Source organism: Simochromis diagramma, unplaced genomic scaffold (genome assembly GCF_900408965.1).
Source record: "Simochromis diagramma unplaced genomic scaffold, fSimDia1.1 OVJJ01000433.1, whole genome shotgun sequence".
NCBI classification, from domain to species: domain Eukaryota; kingdom Metazoa; phylum Chordata; class Actinopteri; order Cichliformes; family Cichlidae; genus Simochromis; species Simochromis diagramma.
In genome coordinates, this window is record NW_024387031.1 from 401,675 (window position 1) to 425,379 (window position 23,705).

General features: G+C 41.8%; 4 protein-coding genes and 1 pseudogene across 8 annotated transcripts in view; 1 reads left to right on the plus strand and 4 right to left on the minus strand.

Moving 5' to 3' along the window:
- LOC120740615 lies at positions 1 to 13,650 on the minus strand (annotated as a pseudogene).
- On the plus strand, positions 709 to 1,195 carry LOC120740614 (histone H3). The gene has a single exon (XM_040043081.1). It carries the CDS (start codon positions 740 to 742, stop codon positions 1,148 to 1,150), a length of 411 nt encoding a protein of 136 aa, XP_039899015.1. The 5' UTR covers positions 709 to 739; the 3' UTR covers positions 1,151 to 1,195.
- LOC120740622 (histone H4) lies at positions 3,585 to 7,714 on the minus strand. Of its 2 annotated transcripts, XM_040043091.1 has the most exons (3): positions 7,709 to 7,714; positions 5,942 to 5,944; positions 3,585 to 3,953 (listed from the first exon to the last, which is right to left on the minus strand). In XM_040043091.1, exon 3 carries the CDS (start codon positions 3,937 to 3,939, stop codon positions 3,628 to 3,630), a length of 312 nt encoding a protein of 103 aa, XP_039899025.1. In that variant the 5' UTR covers positions 3,940 to 3,953; positions 5,942 to 5,944; positions 7,709 to 7,714; the 3' UTR covers positions 3,585 to 3,627. The 2 variants fall into 2 exon arrangements, with proteins under 2 accessions (XP_039899025.1, XP_039899024.1); XM_040043090.1 differs by lacking the exon at positions 5,942 to 5,944 and having other exon boundaries at positions 3,585 to 3,950.
- The window catches only part of LOC120740618 (histone H2B 1/2-like), a 17,960-nt gene continuing 7,154 nt past the window's right edge, over positions 12,900 to 23,705 (minus strand). The window contains exons 3-4 of one of the 4 annotated variants that reach the window (XM_040043085.1): positions 16,319 to 16,328; positions 12,900 to 13,324 (exon numbers count right to left, since the gene is read on the minus strand). In XM_040043085.1, coding sequence (XP_039899019.1) covers positions 12,945 to 13,319 — 375 coding nt within the window. In that variant the 5' untranslated portion in view covers positions 13,320 to 13,324; positions 16,319 to 16,328 and the 3' untranslated portion in view covers positions 12,900 to 12,944. Of the gene's footprint in view, positions 13,335 to 13,412; positions 13,421 to 16,318; positions 16,329 to 17,222; positions 17,228 to 23,535; positions 23,541 to 23,705 lie in introns of those variants that run through there. The other 3 variants (XM_040043084.1, XM_040043086.1, XM_040043087.1) reach the window with 3 other exon arrangements.
- LOC120740600 overlaps positions 20,480 to 23,705 on the minus strand; it is a 3,577-nt gene continuing 351 nt past the window's right edge. Inside the window, exons 2-4 of the mRNA XM_040043057.1 lie at positions 22,338 to 22,393; positions 21,880 to 22,230; positions 20,480 to 21,760 (exon numbers count right to left, since the gene is read on the minus strand). Coding sequence (XP_039898991.1) covers positions 21,501 to 21,760; positions 21,880 to 22,230; positions 22,338 to 22,386 — 660 coding nt within the window. The 5' untranslated portion in view covers positions 22,387 to 22,393 and the 3' untranslated portion in view covers positions 20,480 to 21,500. The remainder of the gene's footprint in view (positions 21,761 to 21,879; positions 22,231 to 22,337; positions 22,394 to 23,705) is intronic.

The following is a 23,705-nucleotide window of genomic DNA, read 5'->3' on the forward strand; positions in this document are numbered from 1 at the left end:
TTGGTGAAGCCGAGCGCTTTGCGTTTACTTGGCCTTGGCGGGCTTCTCGGTCTTCTTGGGCAGCAGCACAGCCTGGATGTTGGGCAGCACACCACCCTGAGCGATGGTGACTCCCCCCAGGAGCTTGTTGAGCTCCTCGTCGTTGCGCACAGCCAGCTGCAGGTGACGTGGGATGATACGAGTCTTCTTGTTGTCGCGGGCTGCGTTGCCAGCCAGCTCCAGGATCTCAGCTGTCAGGTACTCGAGCACAGCTGCCAGGTAAACAGGGAGCGCCGGCTCCCTACACGCTCGGCATAGTTACCTTTGCGCAGCAGTCTGTGGACACGACCCACGGGGAACTGAAGCCCGGCACGGGATGAGCGGGTCTTGGCCTTAGCTCTGGCTTTGCCTCCGGTCTTTCCGCGTCCACTCATTTTGACAGGTTCTTTTCTTCGTAGTATCGAGACTTAGGGAAGATGTGGGCCGATCAGCTCAAAGCCTCGCTTATATTTCCGCAGAGCGCGCGCAGCTTCGTCACGCACCAATCGCAGAGAGGCTTGCGGCAGCGCGCAACATCAATGCACTTTTCTCCAATGAGCAGCACACACCGAGGCGGGGCGATGCTCCACGTGGAGCCCATCACCAATCACGAGCCGGAGCGGCACCGCGTCACAGCCAGTCACACAATATAAGAGCAGCGAGTCTCCTCTGTTCGCTACATTTTCTGCTCGTATCACAAGAAAAGAAAAGTGAGGAAAAAATGGCACGAACCAAGCAGACTGCTCGCAAGTCCACTGGCGGCAAAGCCCCCAGGAAGCAGCTGGCCACCAAGGCCGCTCGTAAGAGCGCCCCGGCCACCGGAGGTGTCAAGAAGCCCCATCGTTATAGGCCTGGTACCGTGGCTCTGCGCGAGATCCGCCGTTACCAGAAATCCACCGAGCTGCTGATCCGCAAGCTGCCCTTCCAGCGCCTGGTGCGCGAGATCGCTCAGGACTTCAAGACCGACCTGCGCTTCCAGAGCTCTGCTGTCATGGCTCTGCAGGAGGCCAGCGAGGCTTACCTGGTCGGACTCTTCGAGGACACCAACCTGTGCGCCATCCACGCCAAGAGGGTCACCATCATGCCCAAAGACATCCAGCTGGCTCGCCGCATCCGCGGAGAGAGGGCTTAAGCTGCACGCTCTCCTACCAACAACGGCTCTTTTCAGAGCCACCTCACTCACACCAAGAGCTCGCTCCTTTATTCTTTTTATTAGTATTCTTTTTATAAAATAAGTCTTATGCTCACTTCAATCTTAATGCTGTTTCTATACCAGAAATTACAGTTTGCATCAACGTGGAATTCACTGACTTTATTTTCAGAATTGCCTCACTATGGCCAATGTCATTGGCTGGGCCTTTCACGGACCTGTTTACGTCTTCATGCATTCTCAGTCATCCAGGAAAGTAAATCTCCAAAAAGTTGATTCTGTTCATAGATGGAAAACAAATATGCCAGCAGTTTCTCAGTTAATGAGAGGAGCAGGCATGTGTTTGGCTCCTTCACATTGAGTTGTTGTGTGGGCAAAAATAGTCCATGTCTGTGGCTGGGCTGACAACATCCAGGCCAAGAAGATTGAGAAAGCTGAATAAAATCCAGCCACTTTCCTCAACCAACTAACGGCTCTTGTAAGAGCCACTCACCTCTGAGAGTACACTTGGTTAAAGTAACGACACTAAATCTTTAATCCATAGGTGTCAAACTCATGTTCACACTAGAACTGAAGTGGGACAGCCCTGTTAGTCTATCAGTGTGTGCAACACATTTAGTTGTTTTAGTACATGAATAAAAATCTGAAGTTATTACCCAGACTTTTCTTTTTAAAAACTTGCTTTGAAACCAGAGATCTGTGTCGTAAGTGCATAAGATAAGATGACCTTTAGTCCCACAGGTGGGAAATTTGTTTCGTTACAGCAAAAGTGCAAAGTTATGTAGCAGAAATTAGAAAACACTGGTATGCAATAGAATACAAATGCTATATACAACTGAGTAAGAAAATAGAAAAGTACAACTTTGTCAGAAAAAAAGAATTGCACACATAGCAGTCTTATTGCACTTGTGTGGATGTGTGTGTTTGATCAGCTGCAAGTTTTTGTTGTAGAGTCTGACAGCAGTGGGGACGAAAGACCTGAGTAATCTCTCTGTCCCACATCGTGGGTGCTGCAGCCTGCCACTAAAGGAGCTGCTCAGTGCTGTCCGAAGCATAAACATTGTCTCATTGTTTGTTCCTTAAAGTACTTGCATTAAAACTTAAAAACAAGACAGTTGAACAGATTAAAGAGGTTCAGACTTATAATTGTAAATCACTACAAACTCTCATTTAGGTCTAAGATTCATTTAGACCGAAAGCGAACCACAGCTGTGAGCTACATGCAAACACTAGTGGTGTATTTTCTGTAATTCTGATCCACTCCTTCAAAGGAGCTTTTTAAAGTTATTATTATTATTTATACCTGGAAGCACGTCAACTAAATGTAGATAACCTGGCAAAACTTCTTGTTTGCGATGTGGGTCGTTTCATCACAGATCATTTACAGTTGCCTTTGATACTTTGTTTGCAGTTTAAACAGACATGTTGCATTTCAAGTGCATAAAATCTGCGTACTAAAACATATGTTAGACAATGTTGCTTGTATGAAGGTTATGTCAGGATTGTGAGAGTGAGTAAGCCTTTCAGAAAGGAAGATCACATCAAAACTGTTACACTGATATGATTGGTGAAGATGATATTTCAGGCACACATCAGGAAGAGGTTTAAGCTTCATTGGGTTTCAGCCACTCATGTCCACCTATTACTAGATCAAAGCTGGGTTAGTTAGCTTAAAAAAAAAAAAAAAAAAAAAGAATCTACTAAGCAAGTACTTCTGCATCAAGCAGCTTTATGGCAGGAAGACATTTACAAATAAACTGATGCATAAGTGAAATTTATTATTTTTCTTTTGTTTGGTCTATGACTGTTCAGTGAGTATTAATAAACCGTGGTATTGAATAGGCCTGTAACCTGTTAAGTTCAGTTTGTGGTCATGACAGTTATTGTAACGTTGTGAAGAAAATCACGCATTACAGCTGAATCTTACAGCAAAACGGAGAGTCAATATATTGTAGCGTCCCTCGACAGAAGATCAGCGTTCCGGTTACCGGTGTTTATTCAGAATAGTAACACGGGCTAATGTGGGCCGTAGCCAACGCCAAAACAACGGGGGAAAGTGCGCTCTACAGCAACAGCACAACCCCCAACACTCTTCTCTCTTCCGCCACACACAAACTACTCTAATCCCCGCCCCCGAACACTCTCAGCCAACCACACACACCTGCTCTCCTCCAGACTTTGTCATTGCTAGCTGATGTGATTGACAGGCTAACCGGCCTGTCGACTACTGCACATTCAAGGACACTCTGTAAATCACCATGCTGCGGATGTGGTCCAACTATGCCGTAAGTAATTGGCAATTCTGAAAACAAAAGACTGATAACACAACAGTCAACTGACTTGTAACCCAGTCAATTACAATATGTAGGCAATGTCAGTCGGTCATAACGGAACAAAACTCTCAAAGTGAAAGTGGGTGGCTCTTAAAAGAGCCGTTTGATGGATTAGGGCGAATGAGTTTAACCGCCAAAGCCGTACAGAGTGCGGCCCTGCCTCTTCAGAGCGTACACCACATCCATGGCGGTCACAGTCTTCCTCTTTGCGTGCTCGGTGTAGGTGACGGCATCACGGATGACGTTCTCCAGGAACACCTTGAGCACACCACGAGTCTCCTCGTAGATCAGACCGGAGATACGCTTCACTCCGCCACGGCGAGCCAGACGACGGATAGCGGGTTTGGTGATACCCTGGATGTTATCACGGAGAACTTTACGGTGACGCTTGGCGCCTCCCTTGCCGAGTCCTTTGCCACCCTTGCCCCGTCCACTCATGGTTACAGTTTCTTCTTTGAACAAACAAAGTCGAATGAAGCTCAATCCCACGGAGCCGTATTATTATGTGTGCTCAGCGGACGTAAAGGGAAACAGACGGTGCGAGGCTCGCTGGACGACTCGAAGCTCAGTGGCTCCGCCCACTCCTCTCTTCTCTAAATGTGGAAATGTTGTCTTTCGTTAATGACAAATCAAATCTAACCGAATGGAGGCTCACAACAAATCGCACCCACAATGTCATGTCAGTGTTTTTCGAAATCTACAAGTGTATTTACTTGTGTACAGTAAACTGCGATGGAGACAACCAGTGCCACTCCACCCCCAATGAAGCCTCTTAAACCTCTTCCTGATGTGTGCCTGAAATATCATCTTCAACTCTCAAAATCCTGACATAACCTTCATACAAGCAAGATTGTTTGCAGTTTAAACAGACATGTTGCATTTCAAGTGCATAAAATCTGGCTACTAAAACATAAGTATCAAAGGCAACTGTAAATGCTCTGTGATGAAACGACCCACATCGCAAACAAGAAGTTTTGCCAGATTGTCTACGTTGACGTGCTTCCAGGTAAAAAAAAAAAAAAAAAAAAAGCTCCTTTGAAGGAGTGGATCGGAATTACAGAAAATACACCACACACAAAGTGTGTTTGCATGTAGCTCACAGCTGTGGTTCGCTGTCGGTCTAAATGAATCTTAGACCTAAATGAGAGTTTATAGTGATTTATAATTATAAGTCTGAACCTCTTTAATCTACTCAGCTGTCTTTTTTTAAGTTTTAGTGCAAGTACTTTAAGGAACAAACAATGAGACAATGTTTATGTTCTTACTACACAGATTTCTGTTTTTACATTAAGTTTATAAAAAAGAAAAGTCTGGGTAATAACTTTACAATTCAAGTCAGTCAGATTTTTATTCATGTACTAAAACAACTAAATGTGTTGCACACACTGATAGACTAACAGGGCTGTCCCACTTCAGTTCTAGTGTGAACATGAGTTTGACACCTATGGATTAAAGATTTAGTGTCATTACTTTAACCAAGTGTACTCTCAGAGGTGAGTGGCTCTTACAAGAGCCGTTAGTTGCTCTAAGACAGTCGCAGGATTTTATTTAGCTTTCTCATGCTTCTTGGCCTGGATGTTGGGCAGCACACCACATTCAAAATTACAATCCATAGTTTTATATGTAAATTATATAATGTCAAATTACCATTAAACAAATGACTGACTAAGAAATTTAGACTTTAGTTTACTTCAGCCATATTCCATATAAATCAGGTATCAAAAAAAAAAAAAAAAAAAGCTCCTTTGAAGGAGTGGATCGGAATTACAGAAAATACACCACACACACTTTGGGCACCTGATGGGTGCCCAAAGTGCCCTTATGTTGAGGCAACTTTTAAAAAAAGAGTTATTTATTTTTTTATTTTTTTATGTGAGTGTGCGTGCGGAGTCCTGTCTGTGCCCCTCAACAATAATTTTTAAACTATTAATCACAGTTTTGCTAAATAAAAGGCTCTGGCTTGCATCAGTCACATGATCACATTTAACCAATGATCGCCCTTGACGGCAGAACGCGCTGGTTACGAGCCGGGAACGAGCTCACAAAGAGCACGCGCATTTTTAGCGGTCCGGAGCTGTAGGAGAAACACAAGTTAACTCAGAGACACAGACTGATGCGACAAAACCAGTAAGTAGGTGTACAGCGTACACTGTAGTGTGTAGCACCCAGGAGTATTAGCTTATTACGTACACGTTGGTAAGTTGTCTTGTTGCAACTGACGAACTAAAACAAACGAGCGTGCTGTGTTTGCAACAGCGCGACAAACATTACCTGTCCTTTTATTAACTGCACAAGTAGTGCTGGTCATAGTTGCTGGCTACCTGTGTAAGGCTGTCATAGGTCTGTAGCTCTGTCACCGTTTTAGGGAACATATTTAGTTTTAAAGCAAGTTACAGGGCTTTTCCTGCCTTTCTGGGGGGATTATATTTCACTAAAAAACGATCTAATATGCATGTCCACATAATTATGCATTATTATAATATTTTAAAAAAAAACACACGCTGTATTTTAAAGAACATACATTAAGAAGCAGATTATATTAGATTTATATTTTAAATAAGACAAAATTTGGATTTTACAGCAGTAAAATTATTGTATCTCTACAGTTTAAAAATGTAATAAGCTTTGCCCCTGCACAGAGTGGATAGTGAAACAAATGGAATCATCATAATGACATTATTTCATATTTATATTTATATTAAGAAGAGAAGCAAAGAGTGATTCACAGGCAGAGCCTAATTTATTTTTTGTTGCCTTATGGTTCCAAGCGCTGTCACCAATCTTTGCATTTTGTTACTATCTCATGATACTTGTTTAATCAGCACCCATCTCTATGGACTTTTTAATGTCTACAGTCTCAGATCAACACAGCCCTGCCCTCCAGCACTATCAGCAGCAGGAACCCCTCAACAGCAACATTTTACCCATCAGGTAAAACATCGGCTTGTGCCGTGATATTTAAACCGAGCAGCATCACTGACTTTCAGCTTGTTGTGTTTGTGGATATATGACTGACTTTAATTATCCATAAAATCATCACAATCTCTGTAAGATTAAAGTCAACTATTGAACGGCGTATATTTTGAAGTAAAGGCTTTTAAACCAAGTTAGTACAAACGTCACTAATGTCACATAACTTACCCGACATGTGGCCAACAATAATGTTTTAATGTTCTTCATTATAAAAACATTTGCGCATAAATAAGTGACATAATATTCAGTACTTATGAAGGCTACACCAACCCATCCTTAAAATTCAGGGAAATTAAGGACGCATTTGAGGGCCGCATTTCGAGCAGCCTTTGAATTGGGACAGCCTTCGTCGTGTCGCTGTGACGTAATCGGCCTTAAAATGCGGCCTTTAATCAAATCAAATCAAATCACTTTTATTGTCACATCACATGTGCAGGTACATTGGTACAGCACATGTGAGTGAAATTCTTGTGTGCGAGCTTCACAAGCAACAGAGTTGTGCAAAATACAATAATGTAAACAAGCAAAATACAAGAATGGCTACATCTGAAACTAATAATTATATGTACAATATATAATAGTATATGCATTTCTGGATGTATACTAAATGTTTTTCTACGTGTGTGTATACACATTTTTACAAATTAAATAGAGTAAACAATAAAATAAAATATATACAAATATACAGAGTTGAGACATGTGCAAAACAGTGGCATTACTGTACAGTGTGGAGTGCATAATGTTAAAGTTCCAGTAGTGAAGCTGAGGTGTCTATGACGTGTTCAGCAGTCTGATGGCCTGGTGGAAGAAGCTGTCTCTCAGTCTGCTGGTACGGGACCGGATGCTGCAGAACCTCCTTCCTGATGGAAATAGTCTGAAGAGTTTATGGCTGGGGTGACTGGAGTCCTTGATGATCCTCCCCGCTTTCCTCATGCACCGCTTCCTGTAGATGTCTTGGAGGGAGGGAAGCTCACCTCCAATTATCCGTTCAGAGCACCGCACTACTCGCTGGAGAGCTTTGCAGTTGTAGGCGGTGCTGTTGCCATACCAGGTGGTGATGCATCCAGTGAGGATGCTCTCAATGGCACAGTGATAGAAGGTCCTGAGGATGCGGGGGCTCATGCCGAATCTTTTCAGTCTCCTGAGAAAGAAGAGGCGCTGCTGCGCCTTCTTCACTGTTTTGTTTGTGTGTACTGACCACGTAAGATCCTCAGCCAGATGTACACCAAGGAACCGGAAGCTGCTCACTCTCTCCACAGCAGCGCCGTTGATGGTGATGGGGGTGTGTACTTCTCTGCACCTCCGGAAGTCCACTATCAACTCCTTTGTCTTTGCGACGTTGAGGGTGAGATGGTTGTCTTGACACCAGTGGGTCAGGGCGCTGACCTCCTCCCTGTAGGCCGTCTCATCGCCGTTGGTGATAAGACCCACCACTGTAGTGTCGTCCGCAAACTTCACAATGATGTTGGAATTGTTAGCGGCTGTGCAGTCGTAGGTGTAGAGTGAGTACAGGAGAGGGCTCACTACACACCCCTGTGGAGCACCAGTGTTCAGTGTGATGGGGGATGAGGTGATGCTGCAGGTAAGGCTGCAGACCCCAAATCTGGTCATTGGTACTTCCTGGCTTGTGTAGTTACTAGGTAACAAAAGCCCAACACTGCCCCTAGCGTCCTGGAGCACTTCCGTTGTGTTTTGGAATTTGCATGTGTTTTGGGGTTTGCAAGTGTTTTGGAGTTTGTATGTGCTTTGTCTCTAGGGGCCACCGCAATTTTGGCATCTAGTCGCCAACTTTCTGCCCTCTAATAGTTCAACAAACGAGCCTTTTGTATTATAGTTAGTCTAGTTGTGTGTTTATAAAGTTAAAGTGCACATCATCAAGTCAGGTGGGTTTGTCATTTCCACCATGTGCAGTACAGTACACAGTGAAGTAAGACCATAGTGCTGCATATAACAGACACAGGATCACAAAAATTGCATATGTGGAGAAACTACAACAAAACGAATAGATATACGTAGTGATGTGACGTTCTGTATCGAGGCTTCGAAGCTTCTGTCGGGTAATGGAGGGGGCGTTTCCGCGATGCGCATAACAAGGCTTGCTTCATTCATGGGAGGAGCTGAAAATGATGACGTCTGAAGCCTCGTTGCCCGGCTGTACCACGTGACTGTTTCAGGAAGTGGTTCGAACTTTGCCGTGAGCTATGACTGAGATATAAACCCCTCAGACTTCATTCAAAATGTGGATGTTTGATGGAGAGTTGCGGTTAGTGAGAGTTTGGAGACAGTTTGGAGGTTTATGAGAGTGAGGAGAGAAAGTCAGGAGAAAATGGAGCCAGCTAAGAAGAGGAGGATGTCCTCCCCCATGTGGGAACATTTTGATCTTATTCCTCCCAACAAGGTATGTAAATTTCTACAGAAGATGTATTTTCATAATACTGATGGTGCAATACAATTTATGTTAAGCTGTCTTTACTTTTGTACAAGGTGAAGTGTTTGCTATGTGCCAGGGAGCTGGGATATAACAACAACACATCATCCATGCTTAGGCACTACAGAGCTTTGCATGAGAATAGGAACACCAATTGTGGAGCAAGACCAGGTGAGCCATCAAATGCAATGATAATATAGCATGCAGTAGTGATGGCCCGCTTGAAGCTGAAGCTCCGGTGCATGTGTCAAAAAAATCAACACACTGCTTCAGAAGCACTGTGTCGAAGCTTGATTCGTTTGGCCAGAGTCACGTGATCAGTGACGTCCGAAGCTTTATTTAGAACCTAACTGCTTCGGTGTCTGATTCAATGGTTTATAAGCAGGTGAATCATTCGCGGGATTTGTGGAGTGTTTTGATGGTGACAGATAGCGAACCACTGATCATTCTACTGAGAGATTTGGAGCCAGCGAGGAATAGAGGAGGTTCTGTTGTGCGGGAGAATTTTGAGTAGATTTTTGTCAATCGGGTGGGTTTTCCAGCTTTGTGTTCTGGCTGTTTGCCGGAGGTTTCTTCCTGTTAAAAGGGAGTTTTTCCTTCCCACTGTCGCCAAAGTGCTTGCTCATAGGGGGTCATATGATTGTTGGGTTTTTCTCTGTATCTATGAAGCGCCTTGAGGCGACTTTTGTTGTGATTTGGCGCTATATAAATAAAATTGAATTGAATTGAATTGTAATTTTATTTTGTGCGTGTTTATTATATCTGAAAACGGGAAAAAGGTAAAATGTCAAACATCTGCTTCCATAATATAAATATCATTAAATAACTTTAGAAAAACTTCCACTTGATTCTTTACATGTAATGTTGTAAAAATATATATTTTATTGTTTAATTAATCTGAAAATGTTAGTCTGCCAAATGTGCAGCAATTGAATTTATTTATTCTCTTTAGCTGATAGTTTGTGGGGCTCAGGTAGACTGTATAACTGCATCTCTACCAGTTTCTCTGCACTCCAGCCTCCTCTGTGCCATGTGAAGGGATTTTCCTTAAGGCAGGAGAAATTATCTCCACGAAAAGGAACAGTTTCGGCCATCGCACACTAGAACAAATTCTCTTTTTAAATAAAAATGGAAAAGGGTTACCTTAAATGCATCATGTTTTTAATTTGCAAGTTCATAAGCATTTTCCTTTTCTCATTTCACAATCAATTCTACCCCCAGGTCAAAAATATGTCTGGGAAAATTTCCCTAATATAATATTATTTATAAATATACCCCTCCGGCGATTAAATGCATACGTGCATGGAGGCAAGACCTCACAGCAGAAGCATACTCCATAATGTGTTGTACATTATTATATGTATATATTATATGTAACGTGGTATTTTTCAATTATTGTATTTACCAACATCAAGAAGTCACAAGCAAAGACAGACCACACCATGGTGCATGTTTAAACAAGGAGAGTTTACTGGTCAAAACTATTTATTAAACAAATAAAACACATTTTTTTAACCACCAAAAAATACACGTTCAAAGCAACACAACGGCGGCCCAATATCAGACAGGATTCCACTCTGTAGAGTGTGCAATCATAATGAAGCGGTTGGTTTTATTTTGTGGATTCAAGCTGCACTTCATATTTTTGGCCACCAAATGTCACCAGAGAGGACTGTGTTGAAAAGCTTGAAGTAATGAACCGTTTTTCAATACAAGCGTCAGTGCTTCAGAAAGCTTCATTTGGCCATCACTAGCATGCAGTAATGTTACTAAATGATATAACAATATTATACAAGTGCAATGAGTTACGTGTGTGATATTTATATTTGTGCTTTGTTCTCCTGAGGAAAGACAATAAAAACAATCTCAAATAGATGAAGACCTGGTTAGCATGGTGATTGAGGACTCCCAGCCATTTAGCATTGTGGAGGACAAAGGATTTAAAAGATTTGTTAAATCATTAAATCCTAGCTATGTTCTCCCCACTAAAATGGTCATAACAGCAGTGAAAATTTAGTTTTTACAGAATAAAATGTGAACAGGCAGGACTGAACCTCAAAGCCTAAGTGTGTAGCTACACTACACACTGCTTCACAGCCACGTCGTACTTTTAAACAAAATGTTTTTGTCTTTCCTTTAGGCCCTGAAAGTCATGGTGGAGGCCAGGTACCAGAAGATGAAGGAGAAAGCTAAGGCCAGCATTGAGAAGGCAGCAGCTGTGAGTCTGACATCAGATACATGGACCTCCAACACAGAGGCCTATCTTTCAGTCACCTGCCATTTTGTTGATGAGTCCAGCACATTAAATACTGTTGTTTTAGGAGTGCAGTATTTTCCTAATGCACACACTGAAGAAAACACAAGTGAAAGGCTCACTCATGACAGAATGGGCAATTACTGACAAAGTCACATGCCTAGTAACAGATGGGGCTGCTAATATGGGGGCTTGTGCAAGGGAACTACGACTCAAACATGCCATATGCATAGCTCACACCCTGAACTTAGTGGTGAAGAAGGCCCTTGACCAGACCCCTGAGCTCTGACATCCTGAGCTCTCTGACATCCGAGCCAAGTCCAGGAAGATCACGGGATATTTCAGGAGCAGTACCCCTGCAAAACTAACTTCTTAAGTGGCTTAATTACATTAATTATTAATTATAGTTCTGCTCCCTTGACAATCTAATGTATGCTTTTTTTTTTTTTTTTTTTTAAATTGTATTTTGTAAGGAGAGGCTTTCAGTGGTACAGGAACGACCACGGGCTGGACTGGGACAAAAAAAAAAAAAAAAATGGCCTGGGCATTTTGACTAGAGACTGGCCCACCAGGTATTATAGGAAAAACCATAAAGCCTTTGAATGAAAACAAATGCTGTTGTCACAAGTGATGTACACTGTCTTGTTGGTATATGTGTATCAATCTAATAAACTTAACTTAAACCTACACCATCCTCCCTATTCTGACATTCTAAACTGTACCCGAAAGTATACTGCTTGGTTGAGTCAACCTCCTGAACTATCTACAACACACGGTGAAAACCTGAAATTAAGACAAAAGACTAGAGGTGAGACATGATTACTGACTATTAAAAATAAATAAATAATATTTTATAAATAAAATAAACAGATATTGAGGTCCAAAGGTACATGATGGAGCCAAATATTGGAAGGCTGGAGGACCCCCTTAAATACTGGGAGAGACAAAAATATGTCTTTCCTCACTTATATAAGTTAAACACTGACATACCTGTGTACCCCTGCCTCATCTGTGCCCTGTGAGCCGACTATTTTCAAAAGCAGGGGAATTATTGTCCAAAAAAAAAAAAAAAAAAAAAATCTCCTACGACCTGCCACAGTGGAGAAACAGTTTTTAAATAAAAACCAATGACGTGTTCCCTGAACACTAATCACTGTCCACACCCTAACCACACCTCACAGTAAATGATCATTTCCATTTTAAGCATTTCCAAATAATCATTTTCCATTCTGCCAGTATAAATATACACAGTATACTGCCATCACTACAATATACATGTTTTACACACTCCTTTTGTTGTTGACATTTACAGGCTGTGTGCAAAAGGCCACACTCTTCAAATTCATGCCAACTAATATTTTTATGTCCAGTAGGTGTCCTACTAGAGCAAATGAAGCTTCAAGAAGCTTTGTGCTGGGGTGAAAAGCTTCAGCTTCATAAAGCGTCATCTATTACTAGACCTATACGACCTAACCAATATAGACAGTGCAATAAAAAGACGCAACTTCGCATATCAGGAATAAAATAAAAAGTATGCTATACTGTCAGATACTAAGTTGCTGTAATTCTGCGTTTGTCTCTCTACAATTTAAAAATCGGGAATCCATTTCGGTGATCTCTGCCACTGCAGCGGATTGAGACAACGCAGTGACACACAGGCGCACATCTGCGATTCAAGTGCAGTAGTTGGCAACGCAGTAATTGTACGTTGAATAATAGGACGTATGCTCATCAGTTTAAAGTGTGTGGCTCTGAAAAGAGCCGTTGTGTTGGCGTCTGATAGCCAGTTTATTTGGAGCTCGTGTACTTTGTCACAGCCTTGGTGCCCTCAGACACTGCGTGCTTGGCCAGCTCACCGGGGAGGAGCAGGCGCACTGCGGTCTGGATCTCCCTGGAGGTGATGGTGGAGCGTTTGTTGTAGTGGGCCAGGCGAGATGCCTCGGCAGCGATGCGCTCGAAGATGTCGTTAACAAACGAGTTCATGATGCTCATGGCTTTGGAAGAGATCCCGGTGTCGGGGTGGACCTGCTTCAGCACCTTGTACACGTAGATGGCGTAGCTCTCCTTCCTGGTCTTTCTCTTCTTCTTGCCGCCCTTGCCGGCGGTCTTGGTCACGGCTTTCTTGGAGCCCTTCTTGGGCGCGGACTTAGCGGGTTCAGGCATTTTCTCTCTTCGATACTTTGAAGTAACGAATGAGCTCCGTGACTGAGAGCAGCGCTTTTTATACAGGCTGTATGCTAATACCACTGCGCGGGCCCTCGGATCTCATTGGTGGAGCCGCACAGTGGGCCGGACGTTGTGTTGGAGGGAGTTTGTGAACTATGCTGAAACAGGCGCGCATCTAACAAAGACAGTGAACTGTGTGATTGTGTCCTCGTTTGCTGAGACAGTCATTTGTTCTAAATGAGCAGTAAATGTATTTCCAACTAAGCAAATCGCTTTGGCTCTGCACAGTTTTAGTTAAGTTCAATGTCTCACTACAGCACACATGAGACTGAGCCATTCACTTTTTTATTATCTGGTGTTCATATATTTTTTTAGCCGTTGATTTTGAATTTAAATTAACATTAAAAATCTTAAAAAGGAGGAAAAAGAAGGTGCACTTCCACCGGGAGGATCAGTGTCTGAAGCAGCATGTTGTTCGTGTAGGATCATTTTCTGTGGGAGAACACAGACATGACCCTTGAATTAGATTGTAGATGACCGTTAGATTAGTTAATGCTGGCAACACTTTCACAACAACGAAATAGTTATGGTGTGACAACACATTCATTTAGTAGCCGAGTGTGTGTAAGTGTTACCGAAATGGTTTATGTATAAAAAAGATTAATATTTGGTTCCAGCAGTTAAACTATTTTTTTCGTTGTAATTTGATGTGGTTCATATTGTGATGCAGGGCTGAGCTGGCCATCGGGCATTTGCCCAGTGGGCTGCTCGTGATTTTTTGTTTTTATGGGCTTTTCTTCCTCATACTCTCAGGGTCTCTGGATTCTCCCATTTCTCTGGATTCTGCCCGATCACTTCTGTGGTTAATACAGTATTGTGTGTGTATAGTTTCATTCAGTTTATTCAGTCTGCTTTTGGGTCCTGCCTTCATGCGAACTCTGGCTAATGGAGTTGTCAACGTCATCCTGATGTTTGTCAAGCCTAGAAGTGAATTTGATTTAGAAACTGAGGTAACTTGCACAATCCTTTGTCGTGGAATTTTCAGATAAAATAAAGTCTGCAACACAAAAAGTGCTGTGGTCAAGCTATTTATTACTGCATGCATACAGGAGAGCGAACACACACATCAAAACATCACAGGTCTAAGTTATGAGCGCTCTGCCCTTGGGATGTCTCAGCTCCTCTTTCATACCCCCCACACACAACTTTCTGTATCTTTTAGTTGCAAAAGGTTTCTGAGTGCATGGGCTGTGGCTGGGCAGAGAGCAACGCCTACCATCTTTCCCCTGGGAGCTCCTGTCGCTGGCCCTGAGTTTCATCCTTCTGAGCAAAACAGTTAGCAGATAACATAGTGAAACATCATTACGCCTAGCTAAGCAGTTTTTATAAGGTCATACTGACACATACACATACTTCATCTAAGCATGCAAAGGTTATACAAAATCATACAATGAAGTTGTAGCCACCAAAATGTAAATGTGAGGATAAGCTAGAATTTTCCATAACACCTTTTTCTATAATTTATACAATGAACTTCATGTTTTATTCAGTTTGTGTTCTGCGCCACATTTAGCCTACGATGTTTAGGTGGACAGCTAAAAAGCTTTTGTGGTTAAGGGACAAAGTTGGTGAGACAAAGTTTGACATCAGCGCAGAGCTGACTGATAAAGGTGCCAACATACGCTCTGTAGTTGTTACTTCGCTCACCATCGTGTAATCATCACATCAAGAGTTTGGATTTCTTGGATGATCTCTTTCCTGTCATGGTCTCCGTGTCTCCCTGGTTGGCCTAGTTTCCAGGCCACATGTTGTTTTGAGTTTGCCTCTCTCTGACCTCCCTTGGCAGAGCTAAGCTGGGCTCCCACCCTTGGCCCACGCACCCGCTGTGAATCTGCCTGATTACCTTGACTCCTGGGCTGCTATTTAAGCTGAGGGCTCAGAAGGCGTCTTCGCTGGATCATTGAGTCATACTTGTCAGTACAACTCTGATAATCTGTTTCTTGCGTGATTTCTCAATTTGTTTTAACCACGTTTTTCCTGTGCATGAACTCCTGGACCTGTCCTTTTTACTTGACCTGTTTCTCTGGCAGCATGGCGTGGAGTGGAGTGGAGTGGGTGAGAGTGCTGAAGACAAATGAGAGAGGAGCGAACGAGTGGGGCATGTTTGTACTCTCTTCCCTTTTTACCCTGGACCACTGAAAATCCACAGTTTAACAAACAAAGTTAAACTGTGGATTATATTTATAATTTAATCCTTTATAACACAGACTCAGACTAAGAGATCCAATTATATCACCTATATTTACACACTGACTCAGGAAAAAATATCAAAAGGTCAAATTCTTGCTTCCAGTCTCTAGTGCATTTCTTAGAGTCAATACTTCATTCTGATATAGACTGAAGCTCTGTAGGGTTTCAGTTTTGTGTGTGCATGTCTCTGACAGTAGTAATGATGATCATTCAGCAGAAATCCAACTTCCTCATTTTCATACTTGTGTTCACATCTCCTTTAGCCCACCAGAAAGTGAACATTGGAAACACAAGTTTAAAATAGTAAAATGTAAATTCTTACAGATAGATATCTAGTGTTTTGGCAGCTAAAAATTGAATGTGGGTAACTTGGGTGAGATGTAGGTCAGAGGTTAGATCAGCTGATTCTCAGTTTACTTAGAATCCATGACAAAGAAAACCAGTATAAACAAATAAGCATAGGTGTGTAGTGTATGACAGCAAGTGTATGATGGTTTCTACGAGCTGAAGAACAGCAGCCACTCAGCATCAGCATATTTATTCTCTATAAAAGGAATTTAGTTGCACATCAAGGCAGACTCACTCCAAAACCTCTGAATGCCTTTCATAAACACTGTAATTAATGCTGCAGTAAAAGAGAAAGATTAGGATACTCAATAACTGAAGTTGCCTTCATCCTTCCCTGCATCCAAGCTTCTTCAGCAGAAAGCTGAATGTGCAAGCAGAATATAAAAAAAATGGTTTACTCCATCAGAACTAGTTCTTGTCACAAGATTATTATAACGCTGGACTCCTCTCCACACTTCATACACAACACAACATGGTGTTCCTCAACATGAGGGAACTGACTGAGAAGTGTGTATTTAAAGGAGGCCTTCAGGTGCAGTACTGCAGGCAGTCAGAGTTTAGAACTAAATGTGAAACTAATAATAAGTTAGTTTATCTGTTCTTTTCTATCAAACAAAAAGGTTTCATGTAATTTTTTTTTTTTGCGATTCTCTGGTTTGCATATGTTGTATTTGTCATGGTCCCAGGACTTCTAACCCAGTGTTTTGAGTTTTGACATTCTGTTTTAAGTTCATTTGTATTCTTAAAATCCCTAGGTTGCCTGTTCAGTTTAGTTGATTAGATTTCCCCTTGATTCTTTGCCCTTTATCTCCATTTATGTGTCTCCGTTTATTTAATTGTGAATTCTTGTGGCTTTTTTCACTTGTGTTTAATTCCATCATGTTTATCATGTTTCCCCAGCCTGTTATGTCTGCGCTCTCCCCGTGTCTCTGTGCCCCCTCCTGTCATCTCTGTGTCCTCCCTGTGTTACGTTTAAGGTCCTCATCTTGGTCAGTATTTTGCAGTTCTGTGTCCTTCCTGTCTTGTTATGTGTAATTGTCCTCAGCTGTCCTCCCCGTATGTTCCCTTGTCCCTCATTACCTTCTGTGTATTCATGCCAGAATCTCCCTCTGTTCCGTGTCGCGTCGTCCCTCATCACATTTCTATTCACAGAGTTATAAAGTGCTTTATTTAATTCACTGTGAATCGCTATGGAAATAAATGGAAACAAACAGAACAGGTACAAACAGTGGGCCTGTCTCAATATGTGTACTTGTACGTACTTGTGAGTCGTGTCCAAAAGGGCTGCATCCTCCTGAGGACTCGGCCTTCGTGGCCTATGTGGGCCGGGTCCTCAGAAGGTCAGGTATACCGGAAGTAAACGGCTGTGAAATTGGACACTCTAGCCTTCAGATTTGCATCACCACTGTCCTGAGTAAATCGGTTTGGCTGAGATTAAAGTTAAGCTTCATAACATATTAATCACAGTTAAATTAAGAGGGGACGACAGTAAAAACTCTGGACCTGTGACATCATCAAGTACGCTGGTGTTCCAATTGTAGAAATTGCGAGTCCGTGCTTGCGTTCTCGGCGAGTACGGACTTGTGTACTTGAGAAAGGGCCAGTGCATATATCACAGTAATATACTGACTACTGATAAACTTCACCAAATGTACAAAGTAACATTCAAAGAATCGCACAGAAATGCTGCATTTTAAACATCAACGCTCAGCTACAGTTAGAGCTGAAATGAGCGTGTCTGTCCAGATGGTGGCGCTATAAGCTCACGTTTCCTGCTCTGCTAAAGACAATCGTATATTCAGTCTAATGAATGAAGTGACTGTCTGCAGCAGTGTGAAAGACTCAGATGAGGAAGAAGCTGCTGGTTAGAAATGAACGACTGATTTCGACACAAGAAAAACAAGTTAATGAAAACATGAACAGCTTTGATTCACACCAAGTAAAGGGAGGAAGTAATCAAACATTTTCTTTAGGTATAGAAAAATAACAAGAAATGTTTGTTTGTGAACACCGTGAAAGTGTCTGAGTGTGACATCATTTCTGGTTTTACTCTGTGAAATTCTCTCCTCTGTCTGTGAGCTCTGCAGGGAAACCAGTAACACAACTTAAACACAAATATAACCAGAACAAATATGATGGACCAGGACACACTCTCCTTCAGCTGTCCTGGAGCATGCTGGGAGATTACATGTAGCTGCTCCCACCATGCTGCAGTATTCTTAGAGAGAAAATGTCCCCACCATCGTTTGTGTTGATTCATTTCCTTCATGAAAGCAGACAGAAGCTGAGAGGAGACAAACTCAGCACAATCAAAGTGTTAGATTTTCAGTGCTAAGAGGGAAACAGTCATTTCAGCTTGTGTTCAGTGCTATTCAAAGAGCTGCTGTTAAACCACAGAGTTAAAGTCAGCTCTAACATTTTATACACAGTATGCAGTGTTAGTGTGGAAACATGTTCACTAAACACTTCCTGATGTGGGACAGGTAGATACAGGCTGATTCTTTCACTTAGTGCCACTGAGTGAACAGATCATAATGGACTGGAAGATGACTGCCGTGCAAATATTCTCACACATACATTACTCAGATGAGGTTGCAAAGTTTATGATATGCATCTGGCAGGAGTGTCGATAGTCAGCGACGGGTTATGCGGGCAATTGAAATAAACTATCTGTGCAGGAAACAATGTTCTACTTTTCTGGAGATCCCAGATGCCTTCCTTGTTTCGAAGATGGAGCATACACTTACATGCATTACTTACATCACTGGGGCGACCGTGGCTCAGGGGGTTGGGAAGCGTATCTGTAACCGGAAGGTCGCCGGTTCGATCCCTGGGCTCTCTGTCCTGGTCGTTGTGTCCTTGGGCAAGACACTTTACCCTACCGCCTACTGGTGTTAGCCAGAGGGGCCGATGACGCGATATGGCAGCCTTGCTTCTGTCAGTCTGCCCTCCACCAGTGTGTGAATGTGAGAGTGAATGAATAGTGGCATTGTAAAGCGCTTTGGGTGCCTTGAAAAGCGCTATATAAATCCAATCCATTATTAAAATAGATATCGATGTAGTTCCTTTCTGTTTCCACAAGTTTCCACTGCTTACACTGCTTTCCAGCAGGTCAACAGCGCAATCTGTTGACCTGCTGGAAACTCTTGCACAAAATGACTTTGTCTTTTAAAAGATGTAGGGAATCTCTGGCCTTTATTAATGATATCAGTTAAAAATACATTCATAAATGTGAAATCTATTCTCAGTTATTTTAATAACAACTGCATTATAAAAGTGTTGTAAATTCTTTAAGAGAAGAAAGGAAATCAAAGGCAGCACATGCCTTTGATTGTTGGAATATCCCAAGGGGCTATTGGGACGAGTACAACCAGTATGAATCATAAACGCCTCAGGCATGTCGATGAGCAGGTTGTTTAAGATGACAATCACACTAAGGAAGAGCTTTAAAAAGCTGAGCATAGCCAGTTGGTACGTGACAGTACACTGTTACTTCATGGCTGCAGAATGTCAGTGAAAAACAGCCAGCAGCAGTAAATAGTTTCTTTTTGACTCCACTTAGTGGATTCCTGCATTAATACTCTTGAACTGTAAACTGTAAAACATATCAGAGTCTCTTAAACACACATTAATAGTCTAATTATTCTTAAATATAATGATACTATTGTTTGTCTGGATACAACTTTGCTTTGATATTTCTGCAGTCTTTCATTGTGTCTTTAGATATTTTAATGAGTGAATGAAGTCAGACTGTAGATTTTCCTTCTTCTAGCTGTACTGACTGACCTTTGACCTCATGTGTTGATGACTCTTCACCTCTGTCTCCTCTCACAGGGAGAAGATGATCTGCAGGATCCTGCTGCTCATCATCCTCACCTCATGTGTCTCTGGTTAGTTTACAGCTTCACTTTATGAACTCCAAATAAAGCTCAACAACAGATTTGTTCCACTTTAAGAGTGAATGAGTGAGCAGTTTTACAGGCCTTACCCTACGATATAAGCAGAGGAGAGTGGATGGATGGATGGACAGCTGCTTGTGTCAGCAATGGGGAAAACTGTGTAAGTCATTGGAGTTCTTTTATCTGGTTGTGAATGAGGAAGAAACTCAAAGAAATTTGTTTACATCGTCGAAGTGCTTCTCTTAAATCAAAAGCACTTCTCGCTTTATTACCTGTTGAACAGGTAGTAAAAAACAATTTAGAAGGAATGCGGCATGAACCAACAAGAAACTGATATAACAACAATACAGCAGCTTTCTTATCTACCCAGACATATCAGGACACAATGGTGAAGGATGCATTCATGGATGTATGAAGAGGTTTTTAAACACTTATCTGTAAATGGGTAATTTCAGTCAGACTGAACCCAACACTATTGTGCAGAACTCTTCACTCTGGCTTTCAGGCTGTCTTAAATTATGAGGCAATAAATCACACAGAAAGCTGAATTTTTCTCACGCGAGTCAACAATGTTGAATAACATAATAATAATAATACACAATAAATAATAATAATAGTATAAAACAAGAAATAGAATCAGCTCCAAAACTCAACTCGAAGTATGTGAGACTGATTTTATTGTTTTGATCAAAGGGCGATTTACAGTTTTGTGTTTTAAACGTGTGTCTATTAAAATGTTGCATTTCTGTCATTGAATATGTGTATAAACCTTTTATAAACAATCTATTCACTGACTGTTGCCTAAAAGCTAGAGTTGAACAGTAACTTTTTAACTAACAGGTGACTCACACTGAAAACAGCAGTACATGACCCTGTAACCATGTGGTCCTAACTGTTGTGACACTAATGAAATCTACAATGAGTATCATTGTAATGACACATCTTCATACCTAACTAGTTACAATGTAAATTGATAATATAACAGCGAAAATTCAGATCCAGTTACAAATGAAGTATTAGGGACTAACGGATTAAACCCGTTGAAAGTTCTCCACTATGACTGTGTGGCAGGATGAGGTGCTCAGGAATAATGAGGAAAAGAGCAAGGGACTAATGATGCTGTCTCAAGCACACACCATAGTTCATAAATAATCACAGCACACATAAATACCCACCACCAGGGCCCCCTAATCACCTCCTCTTTAGGCATTCCTCTGAATAAGACTAACAATTTTTATTCTGAATACTTTATTAAATAAAAAAAAAATACTTTTAAGTTCTGCAGATGGATCAAACAAGAAAACAAGTCAAAAAGCAACGAGGACACAACGAGGCAAAGCAACAGCCCACAGATTAAACGTAGGCCAGAGAAACAGCAGTGGCCCTGCTACAAAGTAATCAGGCTCAGACCACCGATCAAACTGCATTGCCCAATTCCTCTCCCTGAGTCGAGTCCATACTGTTAAGGTACAAAAGTTCAATACTGCAAACTGAACAACACCCTGCAGGATGTTGCCAGTGTCATCAGTTCTGCTATATGAATGCTATAAGAGGGAACCGGAAATGTATGAATTTAATCTGAAAGCTTTGGATGACTTATTGAATAATTTTAACAGTTTCGGAAATGTTTTCTTCCATTTTAACGTACGCTTCTAAGAGTTCAGGGAGGTGAGGTCCTCAGTCAGATGAAGCTAATGGGTGGAGCTTCTGATGAAGAAGCAGGAAGAGACTCAGAAGAAGAAGAAGTCGAGGTGACCACACTACTCAGACTGTGACTGTTTACATGTTTACATTTTCTTTTCTTTGCTTTTAAAGTCAGTGTGATGAGCAGAGCTGCAGCAGCTGCTGTCAGTATGAGTGCAGCATAGAGGCTGATCCTTCCTCGACTCTCTGTCTGTGGGTTCATTGTTGGAGTTTGATGTTTGGGCTCATCAGCAGCTGCTGGAAGGACAGAAAATATTATTTTATCCTGAAAGTTCAATCAATTCATCAAAGTTTATTATCCTAAAGTTCAACTAAAATATGACACTCATTTTTAAAGTTCTACTCAATCAACTTACCAGTGACGCTGAGTTTACAATCTTGAAAGCTGCTGCCACTATTTGTCTTCACTTCACATCTGTACAGACCCGAGTCATCAGTCCTGAGTCTGGACAGTTGAAGTCTGATTCGTCCTTCTCTGAGGGCATCTTTGTCACTCTGGACTCGTCCTGAAAACTTTGCATCCTGAGACTCTGACACCTCAACACCTTCATGAACATGATACAGGACTGAGAGTCCTGGACGACTGCAGCGGATCTTCAGTGAAGTGATGAAGCTGTCAGGTCTGGTGGTGAACGTCCACTCCAGTGTGATGTTGTGGTTCTCCTCTGCCTGATAGGAGGTCTGTGTCACATTGACTACAAATGATCCTGTTGAGGAGACAGAGAGGGAAAGAGAGGAGCAGACACACTGAGAACTGCAACAAATCTGTTGTTGAGCTTGATTTGGAGTTCATAAAGTGAAGCTGTAAACTAACCAGAGACACATGAGGTGAGGATGATGAGCAGCAGGATCCTGCAGATCATCTTCTCCCTGTAAGAGGAGACAGAGGTGAAGAGTCATCAACACATGAGGTCAAAGGTCAGAAGCAGTGATGCAGTTACAGAGTTTGTCCACCAGGAGAAAAAAGTAGATTTTTATGTGTTCATGTTATAAATAAATGTGTGCACTGAGTGAACAAATAAAAGCGGATTAAAACAAAATCATTTGACTTCTCTTGGTTTGATCTGATTTCTATATTTATAAGTCAGACTGGACAGATTCCAAAGTTGGACATTAACTTGGGTTAAGTTTCATGATTAGTTCTGGGCTCCAAGTTTTTTTTTATGCTGCTTCTCTGCTGAGTAAGGCTTTTATTGGGGATGCAGGGGTGGGCAACTCCAGGCTTTGGAGGCCGGCGTCCTGCAGGTTTTAGATCTCACTCTGGGTCAACACACCTAAATCACATGATTAGTTTGTTAGGCCTCTGGAGAAGTTCAGGACATGTGGAGGAGGTCATTTAGCCATTTAAATCAGATGGGTTGGATCAAGTACACATCTAAAACATGAGGCCTGGAGTTGTCCACCCCTGAGAGTGTAATTCATAAAATGTGCCTGTGTGAGTTCTTACATTACAGTGAAATCAGAAGTCACATCATCACGTGGTTAGCTTTGTAAAAAATGATGATCGATGGGTTAAAGAGAGAGAGAAGAAAAGGAGGAGATAAAGTACAGCAGCTGGTGTCTGCTCGTCTTCCCACTCACATTCTGCACACTCTAACAAACACATGACTGAGCTGAGCTGAGAGAACAGCAGTTCAGTGAGGGGGGGGGGGGGGGGGTATGATGAAAGGTGTGAAGAGTTGTTTAACATATGCTAGCATTTACACTTCGAAGCTAGCCGCAGATTATATTAAATATAAATTCTAAAACTGAATACATTTCATAGTGTTAACCATTTTAAGCCCAACAAGTCCACCAGCTTATCTTTACATTCCTACATGCTGCAGGGCCATTCACATGTTTTCTGTAATTGAAAAGTTTAATTATGTGTCCATTAACAAAATAAGTTATAAACTATATTTATATAAAACATGTGTATACTTAGTGCATTAGTTGTATTTTAACTATAAATAATTCATATTAGAAAATATAAAGCCTGCATATTTGTAAAGAAATGGCTTTGACTTTGCCACTCCATCGGATGTCTTTAGTTCCGCCCCTGCTGTAGTAGTGCCATAAATTAGGTAAACAGAAATACTGAGCTGGACTTCAGTGGCTGAGGATCATGAGAAGATTAAAAGGACACGATAAAACCATCCACGGGTGAATGCGCCGGTGATGGTCCTTATAACAACTTATCATA